The sequence below is a fragment of the Misgurnus anguillicaudatus genome, chromosome 14 (assembly GCF_027580225.2).
Source record: "Misgurnus anguillicaudatus chromosome 14, ASM2758022v2, whole genome shotgun sequence".
In the NCBI taxonomy this organism is placed as follows: Eukaryota; Metazoa; Chordata; class Actinopteri; order Cypriniformes; family Cobitidae; genus Misgurnus; species Misgurnus anguillicaudatus.
In genome coordinates, this window is record NC_073350.2 from 21,011,212 (window position 1) to 21,026,450 (window position 15,239).

At 38.3% G+C, this 15,239-nt stretch overlaps 1 protein-coding gene across 25 annotated transcripts in view; it reads left to right on the plus strand.

Annotated features, from left to right (window-relative positions):
• The window catches only part of nfasca (neurofascin homolog (chicken) a), a 102,094-nt gene that overhangs the window by 53,632 nt on the left and 33,223 nt on the right, over positions 1-15,239 (plus strand). For 19 of the 25 annotated variants that reach the window (XM_073876045.1, XM_073876046.1, XM_073876052.1 and 16 more), the window contains 15 exons: positions 610-783; positions 3,714-3,731; positions 4,250-4,355; positions 5,289-5,479; positions 6,659-6,781; positions 7,330-7,500; positions 8,894-8,941; positions 12,389-12,500; positions 12,643-12,827; positions 12,918-13,049; positions 13,124-13,261; positions 13,348-13,459; positions 13,559-13,725; positions 13,840-13,987; positions 14,379-14,509. In XM_073876045.1, the coding sequence (XP_073732146.1) occupies positions 690-783; positions 3,714-3,731; positions 4,250-4,355; positions 5,289-5,479; positions 6,659-6,781; positions 7,330-7,500; positions 8,894-8,941; positions 12,389-12,500; positions 12,643-12,827; positions 12,918-13,049; positions 13,124-13,261; positions 13,348-13,459; positions 13,559-13,725; positions 13,840-13,987; positions 14,379-14,509 (1,876 nt within the window). In that variant the 5' untranslated portion in view covers positions 610-689. The remainder of the gene's footprint in view (positions 1-609; positions 784-3,713; positions 3,732-4,249; positions 4,356-5,288; positions 5,480-6,658; positions 6,782-7,329; positions 7,501-8,893; positions 8,942-12,388; positions 12,501-12,642; positions 12,828-12,917; positions 13,050-13,123; positions 13,262-13,347; positions 13,460-13,558; positions 13,726-13,839; positions 13,988-14,378; positions 14,510-15,239) is intronic. The other 6 variants (XM_073876047.1, XM_073876063.1, XM_073876053.1 and 3 more) reach the window with 3 other exon arrangements.

The window sequence follows — 15,239 nt, forward strand, 5'->3', positions numbered from 1 at the left end:
TGACAGAAAATTTAAAGTTGTGAAAAAAGTTGAAAAGATATGGCTAGAAACTATAATCTCAAACTGGCGTAATAATCAGGACTTTGCTGCAGGAGGCGCAATGATATTACGCAGCAGCCGAAAATAGTCCCCTTAGTAACTTTCAATGGCAGGGGACTATTTTCGGGCACTGCATAATATCACTACGCCTGCTGCAGCCATGTTACAGCAGCAAAGTCCTTGTTTATTACGCCAGAATGAGAGTTTAGTTCCTAACCATATCTGCCTAAAAAATTGCAACTTTTAATTTTCCGTCTGTCTTAGTACACGATGTAACTACAGAAAGTCAAGTTTTAAATAGGAAAAATATTAAAACTCTTTAGTTCTTTTTTAGTGCGATGCTAATGGTCTAATCGGATTCAATGGATTATGCTAAGCTATGCTAAAAGTGCTAGCGCCAGACCTGGAGATTAATGCAGCTGAATGGATTCCAAAATGGTAAAAATCAAATGTTTAACTCTAGGGGAGCTGGAAAATGAGCATATTTTCAAAAACGTGTAGTGTCCCTTTAAAGAAATGAATAAAGTATTGTGCAATAATAATAAGCAGCACTTTCTTTTCTTTTCACAGGTCATACAGTGTGACTCAAAGCGTGCTGCTGAACCAGTAGGGAGTCGAGACGGGAGGGATTAGCCAATCGGAGGTGAGAGATGTGGACGCAGGGGCGGTGGACGGCACTAACAGTGTTGTCGATAATCTTAGTGCTGTCAAAGGAGGCGGTTTCAATTGAAGTCCCACTAGACCGTAAGTCATCATTATAACCCAAATAACCTCAGCTGATTGGGAATTAATGATTCTGGTGTTGGTGTTTGTAACATGCTGTCAATATCTGTAACTCTAAGTTGTGTATTTCTATACAATGTAATGGTATAAGAATATAGTTATTGTCAAGAAATACAAATAAATATTACAGACAAAATGTGCTTTTACAAAATACACCCGGGACAGAGAATCACACGCAATCCCACCCCCCACTATACACAAGCACACCTATACAGACCTTTGTAGAGTGCTTGCCACTTTAACATGCAACATAAATGACATATTCTGCACTTATGTGATGAGGTTTTTAAGCTACTCATTGATGCACTACTGGGGTTATTGTTCTCCTATTCTGCATAAAAGAACAGACGAGACTTCCATTTACAATGGTGTCATATTTTCTTTTATAAACAGACTACGCCAATATTATATATTGAGCACCACCCATTTGTATCCTAAAAGTAGACTATATTGCTTCAAAGCTAATAGACAAACTTAAAGCCACAAAATTCTAATTTAGGTCTTTCATTATGGACAATAACAAAAATGGATTAACAGATTTTATAAGAAACACATAAGGCTAAAAATGGCTGAAAGGAACGTTTTTCCAAATTAGGTATTACATACATTTATGGGTAATTAATGTGTGCTCCATATGTCTTATTATGTGGTATGTGAATGTATTGTATTGTTTGTTAAGATATATTTCTTTGTGCCACTGTCAAAGATGAATTTCTATTCAGGAAACAGACAATAATGTAAACTTAAGCACTGAAATTTCCATCTATTTTGCACTGCATCTTTAACAAAGAAAGCAATACATCGATTCTGAGTTCTGTTGTCTAAATGTTTAACCCATTTTTTTTTTTAATTAGTTTTCTTATATTATTAGCATGAACGTTTGCCACTGATGCTTATGAAAAATGATAAGAGCCCATAGTAAGAGAGAGAGAAAGAAAGAGAGAGATACACCCCACGGGCGATATGCTTAACAATAGAGAAAATTTCAGTTTAACCAGAGGCTGTCAGCACCTCCCCACCTCCTCTTTTCCTGATGTGTATTCCCAAAACGCCATCAATTCCTTTTCCTATTTTTCCCATATTCTGCTATTCCCACATTGGATCTTTTCCTTGTTACCTCTCACTTCTATTCATCTTTTTTTCTTTCTCAGTTCCTCTTTTCCCCTCTTTTCTACCTTTATTTCTGTCCTCGTTCCTGCTTTATCCAGCCTTTACAGCAAGCTCTGGTTCCATCAGTGTGAATCTCTATTGATCTGTGTAGATAGAGAAGATTGCAGCGTTGATTCTGCCTCTGAGCACTTCATAATACCCCTCTGACCTCTCGACCTTACTAAAATGTATTCAGCAGCAAAGGCTGCTGGGAAGAGACATCTGATTGTACTATTAGTGATTATAGCTCAGTTTGTACACTTGTTCTCCATTTTAAACCTGGCACCTATAAGATATAAAACATTTAGCACCATCTAAAACTTTAAAGGGGACATATCATGAAAATTTGACTTTATCTATGTTTAAGTGCTATAATTGGGTCTCCAGTGCTTCTATCAATCTATAAAATGTGAAAAAGATCAACCCAGTAACTTAGTTTTGGTAAACCATGTGATAAAACAGGTAATTGAAATTTGGCTCCCCTTGTGATGTCAGAAGAGAATAATACCGCCCCTCAATCTGATCTATCCAACCACGGCTCTGCCATTTAGTGCAGAGATCAGCTCATTTACATTTAAAATGACACACCAAAAAAAGACACATACACACCTACAAAGTGGCAATTTTAACATGTTATAATAAATTATCTACATGGTATTTTGAGCTAAAACTTTCCATATGTACTCTGGGAACACCAAAGATTTATTTGACATTTTAAAAAAGTTGTGAACTGTCTCCTTTAACTTACTCACTAATTGATAAGATCAATTTAAACTTTGTTTTTCATATTTTTTATGAACGATTATTTTCATTTTAATGGATTGTCTTTCAACCACTCTAACATATCGTATGTATGATGTAACTATTAGCATCTTACTATTATTCAAATTAACCCTTTACTCCCAGTACCCCCAAATGTGATTTCTATTGACAAAGGTTGTCATAGCCCCCCTAGCTAACCTTTGAACCCATTACACATGCGCTCACACACACTAACACATATGTTGCCGATGACGCCCCTCCCCTATGACCTTACTTATGTGCTATGATTGATGTAATTTCATGAATAACACAAAGCCAGAAATGCACCTGTCGCTATCCTGCGAGATGCACCACAGGAGCATGGATGATTCTTGTTAGATGGTGCTGTAACCTGGGGATGAAGGTCATGTTCCTTTAATTCGCAAAGCACAATGCAAAAGCCAATCTTGGGTCTTAAAGAACATACATCACAATGATTGTGGTTATTATCATGTAAGAAAACCCCCACAGGCTCTGTCATTCTAACAGCTGGACAAAGAAGCGCAGTCAAAGATTGAATATCCTGCCACATCGGTGAAGATAAATGCCCCGATTATGATTTGCTAACGTAACAATGTAATGATTTATCTGTGATGTGATTCTTTTTGTGATGTGACTCATTCAGCATAAAATTAATCTTTTCTTCTAATTTGCATTTTTTACATGCTCCTTTCACCCGTGACTTATTAACAGGTAAGTGTATTGGTTTATTTTGGTGTTGCTTAAAACACAAACATGGATGCTTACAGTTACTGTAAATGTAGAAAATGTATGTTGCACTGTAGCATTCACTAACTAATATAAATGTAATTTTAATACATTAATACATTAATATAAAACTGTTGTCATTAGTTTTATAACCATTTCTCCTCACTCTTTTCGTTCCCTTCTCCACATTTAATCTGTGTTTCTCTCCATCCACTCGTATCTGGAACTAACAGCAATGATCCAGAAAGACTGTAAGTGCCTCATTAACACAGGTTAACTTCTTCATTAAATCAGTGCTTGGTTTTGATACAGATTACAACCAAACGTATCAGATCAGAAATGGCATTGCCTGAAAATAGAGAAGATACAGAAGATACATTGAAAGGGTTTCAAACACAATCCTCACATGTAGAGCTCACATGAGTTCACTGATTTAAATAAGGAATGAAGCTGATTAATATTCTAATGTAAGCCCAAAAGAATGTATTTTGACAGGCCGTGGATTTAAGAATGAGGATCACTTGAGGGGTTTGTAAGCCATACCCACAGATCTCCATCTCAGCCAGCTAGAAGTAAAATAGAGCAGTCAAGAATCATGTGGCTAATCATGTAGCATAATCATTTTAATTCATTGTCAACATTTTTATGATAAAATATAGGTCCTTTTATGTATATATGTATTTGAGTGTTATTTTTATATATAAAAATGTGAGTGTTCTGCATCAATGCTGGTTAGATAAGACTCTCTCTCTTTATCTCTCCACCACAGTGAAACAACCCCCCACTATTGTGAAGCAGTCACTGAAGGACTACATTGTAGACCCCAGAGATAACATCATCATTGAATGCGAGGCCAAGGGGAACCCAGTGCCAACGTGAGAATGGGCGAAACCCTTTATTCTGTTTGCTGTTAAGGCATCTCATCTTCACTTTCTCCGCTTTCTTTGTTTCCATCTCTCACCACTTTCATGTTTTCAGTTTATCATCAACCTGTTATGTCTCAACCTGAAAAACTTTATTGAGTTCTCAGTTTTGTTCTATGTAAGTATCGACTTTGTCTCAGATTTTCTTCTCCTTACACTTAAAATAAAAGGATTTTTTACAGTGATGCCATACCAAGAAGAAAATGAGCTATTAAAAGGATCTTTCCTATGGGAAACTGCAACCCCATCATGCTCTTTGTCTCAATCTTCAGCTTCATCTTCCTGTCTGTCGCTCATTCTTTCTCTTCTGTGGCTCTTTAATGAAACCAGATGGCCATTAGCGTAGGCACGACAAAGACCAGCACATTTTTGTGTGAGTGACACCCAATGCCCCAACCTGACAGTGGCACTGCCAGCTTTGTCCACCCTCCCTCTTTCTCATGCCATCAGATATGTTGGGGCACTTTGTCTAGCTCAGCTCCCTTGTGCTTGTTTCTGTAATGCAGGCCTGACCAGCTCAACACAGTGTGGCCATTCAGAAAGCCTGTTTTTGTTTGGTGATCTGCTGGACTTTACAAAACGTTTCGCTCAGCCCGACCCAGTAAAGCTATTGTGCTCTAATAATACATTCAGTTTACTGTTCACGCTCACAGAATATTTAGTAGGTTAGTAAATGGCACTCAGTCAACAACAAGCAAACAAGGTTTTAAACTTTCGTTTGGTATAAATCTCTTCATTGTTGTACACTGTATATTAGGCCATGACCTCACTTTTAAAACAAAGTTAAGCTAAACTTTAAGATGTTTCGATCTGTCTCTCTCATCATTAATAAGGTCTTACAACAACTGCATTGGCTCATGTCCTGTGTGTGGCTGCTCTGTGCAGGTTTCAGTGGAGGCGGAATGGGAAGTTTTTTAACGTGGGGAAGGACCCGCGGGTGACCATGCGGAAACCGTCGGGGTCGCTGGAGATTAGAAGTAGCGGGAAACCAGAAGATTTCGAGGGAGAGTACCAGTGTTTTGCCAACAACGATTTTGGCACGGCAATTTCCAACAAGATCCTGCTACGAGTGTCCAGTAAGGGACCAGTTGACTGTATTGTTACACAAACTAACACACACATGCTCTATTAAAAGGAATTAAGCTGTCACTGGGGCGGTACTCTTAAAAAAAGTACATATTATGGCGCTTTTCCTTGCATAGTACCCCACGGTTTGGATTGGGTCAGGTCGGGTCAGCTCACCTCACTTTGGCTTGGTTAGCTTTTCCATCGATTTTAGTAACACTTCGGAGTGGGAGGGATTATAGGCGTGACGTTATATTTGCGCTGCCTAGTGCTGTGACATCATACAAGTGAGAGCATCGTTATACATTCCCATACATTCATTTATTTCTCAGTCCGCCACAAAATTAAAATTGACCACCACAAATAAATGTTTGCACATCCCGTTTATCACTATCTCTATCTCACATGACATTTTCTGTACAAACACCCATGGCGTCAGTCGATGCGCTCCGCTGAGTCTTATTTAAGCATATATGCGGATGTGCGCATCACAAATGTGCTGCCACAAACTGCAAGTCTGGAAAAAACGGTTATGGTGTTCCTGATTCTCAACCTGTGGATGTTTTTCATCACTAAAAGGGAGTTTGGGAAGTTACAGCAAAGCACAGATGACAACAGGTTTACTCGAGACAGGTAAAGCTAATCTTTTACAAATAGCGATGACGCTGTAGTGACGATTCTCTCAGACCAATCAGTGATCTACAGTGTTTTTGCGTCACGTTTTGGTATCAGCTCAAGTCGCTTGGAACCCCAACCGAGGTGGTACTAAAAAAAGTTTCAGGTACTATGTACTTCACCCATTGGAAAAGCCCCCAAAACTAAGCTGCCCTGACCCAAACTGTGGGGTACTATGCATTGTAAAAGCGCCATTATTACCTATTGAATGCATACATATCTGTGCCTCAATGGTATATATCGGGACCTCTTGAAGGGACAGCTTTTGTACATCTTGTAATGCACTGTACCTGTAAATTGTAAATGTAAAATAAATTATTGGAAATAAATTTGCTCACCCTCATGGTGAGGAATGTATTTAAAATGTAAACTTATTCTTATCAGTTTTATGTTATAAAAAAGAAATTAAGAATTAAATTTGGGGTAAACTATTACACGGGTTGCAGAATTCACTATCTCTAATAATGTGATGTCTTTATGATTGCCGATCTGATACACTTCTCACAATTATTTAGAGTCTCCTCTGTGGCCAAAGGAGGTTCTGAAGCCGATGGTTGTGCGTGAAGGGAGATCGCTCGTCCTCACCTGCAACCCACCTCCTGGCCTACCTCCTCCTGAAACCTTTTGGATGGACAGCTGTGAGTTTTCCTCTTATCTTCCTGTGATTGATTGGGTCTCATGTGATGACATTAAGCCTCCTCAGCAACGTCGTCATTCAGACTTCACCTTCACACACTCTTATACTTTCCTTCCTGCCTTCCTTTATCTCTCGTTGTCTATGTCCTCTGCACAGCAGTGTCCGTTACTGCATTAGTGCTGAGCTAGTGCATGCAAGCGAATCTCCACTAACTGACTAAAAGCTGAGAGAGCAGAAACATGCATGGCACGGTATACTGTAACTATCCTAGAGTCATGCAGCATAGACACATACATACTAGCCTACTGTGCTTGTGATTACTAAGTGCCATTTTTGCACCATTAGATCACCAAAATTGAGTTTTTAAACTATCCTTTTCATACTCTTAAGTGAGACATTTCTCATTGATGGCTACAAAATGTTCAGTCCAGCACATGCTGATCATTTACCTGCGATTCACACACTCATTTTCAGCATCATTACGTGGATGCCTTTGGCTTTTTTCACCCAGTTAAGTTAAATAAATCTTACTATGTTCTCTTTTCACAGCTATAATGCCTATAACACAGGACAAGCGGGTGTCTATGGGTTTGAATGGTGACCTGTACTTCTCCAATGTTCTTGCTAAAGATGCCAGCACCGATTATAGCTGCAACGCTCGCTTTGAGTTCACACACACCATTCAGCAGAAGAACCCTTACATCCTTAAAGTCCAAACTAGTAAGTATTAAATACATGATTGGTGTATTTAATATGAATTACGGTATGTCGGATATACTGCTGTCTGTGCTGTCCTCAAAAGGTGTTGGTGGATATTGCCATCTTCTGGTTAGGTGATAGCAGTGCAGTATGCCAGTGAACCTTTATTTGTGCTGATTGCCTTTTGTTCACAGGCTTTAGAGGTGTTATTTTGATTGTTTATTGGTTACATTCACAGGTTTTTAAATATTTGTTTCGTTTTTTTAGGCATATATCTAACTTTCATTTGATACGATTTCGATTTTGGTTTGAAGGATCACCTCCCCTCCCCCTGACATACTGAGCCCATTTATATACTTTCTTTGTTACAGGGTGACCATGGAGATCCAAGATCATGCTGGCTAAAACAATTCTGTTGAAGGGATGGTTCACCTAGAAATGAAAATTCTGTCATTATTTACTTACTCTCGTGTTTTTACAAACCTGTATACATTTCTTTGGTCTGAAAACCACAAAGGAAGATATTTTGAGGAATGTTTGCAAACCAATGAGAAGCCCCATTGACTTCCATAGTTTTCATACTATGGATGTCAATGGGACTTGTGATCGGTTTGGTTACAAACATTCCTCAAAATATCTTTAAAAAAAGTATAAAGGTTTGTAAATAATGACAGAATTTACATTTATGGGTAAACTTTCCCTTTAAAAGCTTGAACAGGCTTTTCACAATTGATGTTGTTAAAGGTACAGTGTGTAATTTTTAGAAGGATCTTTGGACAGAAATGCAAAATAATATACAAAACTATATTATCGGGGGTGTATAAAGACCTTTTATAATGAACCGTTATGTGTTTATTACCTTAGAACGAGACCTTTTTATCTACATACACAGAGGGTCCCCTTACATGGAAGTCGCCATTTTGTGCCGCCATGTTTCTACAGAAGCCCTTAACAGACAAACTTTTTTTTTACCAAATTGTCTCCGACGATGACATGTTTGTCCCGTGGCGGCTAATGTAGCTTCTCTTTGTGTTTCAAAAGCGAGGGGTGAGCAGTGGACTGAGCCGTTGGTTGCCATGCGCAACCTCACCACTAGATGCATGCCACAAAAATGTACACACTGCACCTTTAAGTCATTTTACAGAGGTTATCGTAATTTTGAATACCGGTAATCTTGTTTTATGTTCAACATTTTATCCTTAATCACTTGCATTTCAAAAGCAGGTCTTATTTACTAAGGGTTCACTAAACCCAGGATTAAAAGGCCCTAATCCATGCTTAATTTTACTGTGAAAATCTTTTGTAAATTGTCTGACTTTGAAATAACTTTGATTCATCCTTGTACTTTATCAATCTCAGGTGAATGTGCAGTATTTTATATTTTCTGTATCGTACTGAATGATTTTTTTCACAGATGAACCGTATAATGACACCTTTGTCAACTCCACTGACCCGTACAGTGGTGAGTTACATATGCAGTCTGTTATCTGTACGCTTTAGTTTAACTCACTCTAACTAAGTCAATGCTGCTTTTTCTAACAAACACATGAGAGAAAGCACAGATACTTCACCTGGTAAGTGTTTCTGTAGCTCAACTGGTAGAGCATTGCATTGGCAAGGTCATGTATTCAATCCACACATACTGAAAAAATACATAGCTTGAATAGTAAATCCCAAATGCGTAATTGTAAATGGCAAATAATATACGTGGAAGAGAAGGATGTTGCTCTCAGTTTCAGTCTGCGGTTTAAAGAAATATCTTATTTAAAGGGATAGTTCACTTAAAATGAAAATTCTGTCATCATTTACTCATCCTCATGTTGTTCTAAACCTGTATGAATTTCCTTTTTCCGATGAACACAAAAGAAGATATTTTGAGAAATCATGATAAACACACAGCAGATAGTGACCATTGAATTCCATAGTAGGAAAAAAATATTTTGGAAGTATTGTGATAAATGATGGTATGCACACAGTTGACAGTATCCATTAAATTCCATCTTTTTTTTATTTACTATGGAAGTCAATAGTCACTTTCTGCTGTGTGTTTACCATAATTTCTCAAAATATCTTCTTTTGTGTTCATAAGAAAAGATAAATTCATACAGGTTTGGAACACATGAGGATGACAGAATTTTAAATTTAAAGTGAACTATCCCTTTAAGGCATATTTCTACAGTAGTTTTATCACAAGGTGAAAATCATTTGGCTTAGGTTGTTATGAAGGAACAATATTCAGATTATCTTTGGGAATTGCTTTAATTATTCTAATCACCTTGCTCATTAGAGATATGGTAACGAAAAAGATTAGGTGTTCATTAATATTTCAGTAAGTTTAATCGCAACCATATGCAAATCCTTATATGTTGCCTGAGGGTCATAATGGACAGACAAGTATGAAAAAAATAATTGAATCTCATGTTATAACTAGTTGGGTTTTCATTCTGAAACTATAGTTTTATATAGAAATTGGAATTTAATTTTAGGGCCTTCATGACAGTTAACTACTCTAAATTAAATTTTTAGATTTTAATTTGATTTTATCAGAAGTACTGTAGAGTTCACAGACATGCAATGTTTCAGGTCTATAGGCCACTGTGGGGTCTCACTGACAGGGAACTGGCACGACTGGCACCACAAACACAGACACACACATGACCCTGGCGTATAACACATGTTCTTGGCAGCTTCACAGTCTAATCTCATGGGCGTTATCCTCCCACTTCATGTAAACAACAAAGCCAGTTGTCACTCCATCTCTAAGGGTGCAACTCGCAATGCTAATAGCTGCAGGCAGTGCTAACCTTACCGCCACATATGCATTACAATAGAACTAATACTGTCATGCTCATCAGCAGGAGCGGATTGTCTGTGTCTTCACATACGTAACAAGAGTTTTATGCCCACAACTAACCATCTGTCTGTTGTCACAGTTATATGGGTCTTCCCTTTGTTTACTATATGTATTAGGCTATATAAAGATTTTAAGTGTTCTTGCAATGTTTATTTGTTTGTAATAAGAAACTGTTATTAAGATCTAACATTAACTCTTTGTACAGACATCTTACGGCAGTAACAACCTTACAGTTCCTGGATACATTTTTTCAAATGGTGACCCTGTCCGTAAAATCCAGGTTAAAGTCTCATAGTCAAATCTAAATTTGATTTCAATAATTGAATTCACTTGCATTTAAATCTTTGACATGACCTTACTCAGTTATATTAAATATATCAAGGTTGTATTGTCACAGAATTGTCTTTACATTATGTACTGTATGATGATTTTTTTTAATAAATCACGAAAAATTACTTTATCTGAATTTTCACAGGCAGATTCACAATTTTAGAAATTCCAGTGATGTAATTTCCTGTATTTCCCTCACCATGTTATGCTGCGTTCAGACCAGCCACGGTAGAGGCGTCAAGGGCGAATGATTTCAATGTTAAAGCAACAGTATGTAGGATTGTGGCCAAAACTGGTATTGCAATAAGGAAACTTGTGGCTAAAACTGGTACTGCAATCACCCAACTGGTGGCCAATACACAACATGACAACATAAACATTAGTTTAGGGCTGCAACTCCACTTTTTAAATGACAATATCCTGGACGAACTGCTGTTGTCAGTGATATAAGTATTTGAAATGAAAATGATTTTTTTAATGTATAGTGACATATCAGGGCCATTTTATGAATAATTGATATAAATTTCTTACATACCGTTTCTTTAAGTCAATGTGAAGACGCGTTGAAGCGGATCTGAATGTCTCGTGGCGCGAATGAGGCGTTTAGCGTGGCGTGGTAGATGCGATTCCGCCTCATTTGCGCTTATAGTTCGTGCGAATGGCGCGAATTGATCTTTGCCGCGGAAAACGCACAATTTGAAACATTTGGGACTTTGGCGAAAAAAAAACGCCCCATGTTAACCAATCAGGAGTTTGCTCTAGTAGTGACGTGATTACAGAAAGCGAGCGGTGTCACAGAAGCTCCTCCCATGACGCAAATTTCCGCATGAATTTATCGTTGACTAGAATTTCACGCGCAGTCATCAGGGCCGGTATCAGGGGGGGGCATTCGCGAGCCGTGCCCCCCCAAACAGGTTGTTGTGCCCCCCTACACCGTTTTTTTATTAATTTAATATATATCAAGAATAATTAAAATAAATTTAACATTGAATGTTTCATGACTTTTAATGTAATCAAATGAGGAAAATATAGTTGATATATGTTTTCTTTATTTAAAATAGACCAGTTTCTCTGATTGGTTGTATTGCGGCATCTCATGCGTCTTTAGCATAATAATGTGACACTAGCAACGTGTTTTTTCGAGGCATTTTATGGATCTTAGAACATTTAGAACAAACCAGCACCGCCTGCTCCCTCTGACTTCATGCAAACACCGATTGGCTCAAACTTGGCTCAAAGAATTTTCAAATCTACAGAACACTGTTTTAAGGAAGTTTAATGTTCGTACACGCCGGCTTCAGCTTTTTTAAAGGTAAGATAGCGTTGTTTTAATTTACGTAAGCTTAAATGTGAAGTGTGGCTATAGACCGTTAACAGCATTACGACATGATTATGGTAATGCGGCTTTCCCCTGTTGGAAGCCATGTGCCCCCCTGTTAGTTATGGTCTGGCGCCGGCTCTGGCGTGAATGAGGCGAGTAAACTCAAAATGTTCAAGTGGCAAGCTAGATGCGGCAGACACAAATTTGACGCCTCAAACGCAGGTGGTGTGAACGCACAGTTAGACGTGCAGTACACAATATATTAATAAATTAACATTTGTGTATTATATGTGATAGTTGAGACTAATTTTAATCCATAACAGAGAAGCAATTATCACTTGTTGTTTGCGGTGCATCTTTCTTAGTGCATCTAACCAAGTTTCCCCCCAAACTTTCTTTAACAGTACGTAATGTGCCAGAAACACAGCCCAGCTTTCTGTCTCCAAAAGGCGGATCCAGCTCCAAAATGGTGCTACGAGGAGAACAGCTTCTGTTGGAGTGTATAGCTGCTGGAGTGTAAGTATGAACAAAATACTATAGGCGGTATCTCCTAAAGATGTTTGGGTATTGGAAGGCCAAAGACTTTTAAGGAGAACAACACTGGGGTCCAGTAGTTTGTGAGATGTTTCCAACATGTAGTCTTATTTTCCATTTCTAGCCCAACCCCTACAATCGAATGGTTTAAAAGAGGAGGAGATCTTCCGTTACAGAAGGTCAAGTTTGAGAACTTTAATAAAACTTTACGTATCCTCAACGTGTCAGAGGAAGACGCCGGGGGATATACATGCATGGCCAGCAACAAGATTGGCATAATTCGTCATTCCTATGAAGTCCAGGTCAAAGGTGGGGCATTGAGAAGATTTAAAATGTATTTTTTAATGAAAGCATCTGGTTTTTGGTCTAATTTCTACATCTTGTCTTTGCCCTGTTAAGCTGCTCCCTACTGGCTCGATAAGCCCACCAATCTTGTGCTTGCCCCTAATGAAAATGGACGACTGGTATGCCGAGCCAATGGGAACCCAAAGCCAAGTATCCAATGGCTGATGAATGGGGGACCTATAGAGAGTAAGTCAGTTTCCTTTCCTGTACAATGATAATTGTAGTTCATATGCTGATACTTTATCTTCTCCCCTATTTAGGTTCACAGTCAAGCCATGAAGTGCAGGGTGATACCATCATGTTCCATTCGGTGCAGATCGGCAGCAGTGCGGTGTACCAGTGCAATGCTTCTAATGAGCACGGATACCTACTGGCCAATGCTTTTGTCAGCATCCTAGGTACAAGATGAGTTCAACCATTCAGAGGGTTCAGATGGGTCACACAATGCTCATTTTGTGAGATCTTACTGTTGTTTTATTTGTAGACATGGCTCCACGGATGCTAGGTCCGAAGAACCAACAGATTAAAGTCATTGAAAATAACAGAACCTTTCTTGACTGCCCTTTCTTTGGCTCACCGTTTCCTACGCTCCGTTGGTAAGCTTGATTTAAGATCTAGTTAGGAGGATTAGTAAAGAGAGATTAGCTAGAGAGAGAGAGAGAGAGAGAGAGTTCAATGTGTGTACATGTGTTCAGGTTCAAGAATGGCCAAGGCAGCGGTCTTGATGGTGGGCAGTATAAGGTGTATTTCAATGGTACTTTGGAAATCACACAGGCTCGGCCAGAAGACCAAGGCACCTACACCTGTGTCGCCACCAATATGTTGGGCCAGGTGGATAATCAGGTGCTCCTGGAGGTCAAAGGTATGAAACAATAATGCCATTCAGTTCACATCAAAATTATTTTGCTGATTTTTTTGGTATATTTACATACTGTAGGTTTAAAAATTTCCTTATGCTAGATGTGATTCATTTCAGAACCGACAAGAATAGTTCGGGCCCCAGAGGACATGACTGGACCTAAAGGAAGCACAGCTCGTTTTGACTGTCGAGTTAAACACGACGCATCCCTTCCCGTTACTGTCACATGGCTGAAAGATGACAAGCCTTTGAGCTTAGGCTGGCTGTAATATACAATAACAATACAATCTCATAAAATGTGACCCTGCCTGTGAAAACCAAGCTGAAGTCATTTTTTTGTGATTTACTGTTTTCTACATAAAATCATTTACATATTTAAAGAACATTCTGTGAAAATATAACCTTGATGTCTTTAATATTGACAGAGTAAGACCATGGCAAAGATAAAAAATGAAGTGAAATTAATAAGTGAAACTTTTAGCCTGGATTTCACACACAGGTGGTCACATATAATCATAATTGTATTAAAAATATTATTCTTCACTTCTGTAAACTTTACAAGGATACATTATATCGATATTCACATTTGGAAGGTGTTTTTAAGATAATTGTGTATTGTGTGATTGTGTATGTAACATCAAATGTCTATGTTTTAGGAGCCGGATAAAAAAGGATGATGAATCCATAACTATTCCCAATATCAATCCAGAGGATTCAGGAACATATAGATGCACTGCCAAAACTGAGATAGATGAATACTCAGCATCAGCTCGCCTTACAGTATTAGGTACACATTTGTTTAGCAGTAAAAATGGTGGCATCCATTGACCAAATGTACTAAAGTTTATCAACATTTTGAGGGAAATTTCTTAAAAATGAAGGACACACGCACACACACACACACACACGCACACGCCATAACTGTCTACTGCTTTTCATAATGTTTTGAGTTATGTTTACATGTTTATATGCTAATGTTAAGTAACTTACACATGTCATAATAAATACTAAATGAATGTAGACATGGCACAGTAGACCACGCCGGGCTCATACTACAGGATTATCAGCCAGAATTTACCCTGATTTTCCCCTCCGGAGATTCAAAGACAAATCGGGTCCTGGACCTCAATCGGTTTCAATGTTCGGCTCACCATGTAATGTGTGACGTTTGGAGACTCGCCAGCAAATTGGGGGCACATCAATCATAGCAAACATGTTTGATATTTTAGATTTTCAATCAGGAAATTACAAAACAAATTGGAAAACGTCACAATCTCTATTCGTTTGCATCCGCTTCCTCATGAGGTGATGTGAAGCTCTCCCTCTGGCACAATTATCTTATCCTTGGCACAATATTCTTTATTGCAACCAGATTTTATATTTGACCAGGATTTAAAAAATGTAGTGTGAGCCCGGTTTTACTCAGTATTTTCTCAAAATAGTTTGCATATAACTACTTTTGCGTAGAAACTCCTCTTCCTTTAGCTAGAGCATTTGTCTGTTGTTATATTTGCCTT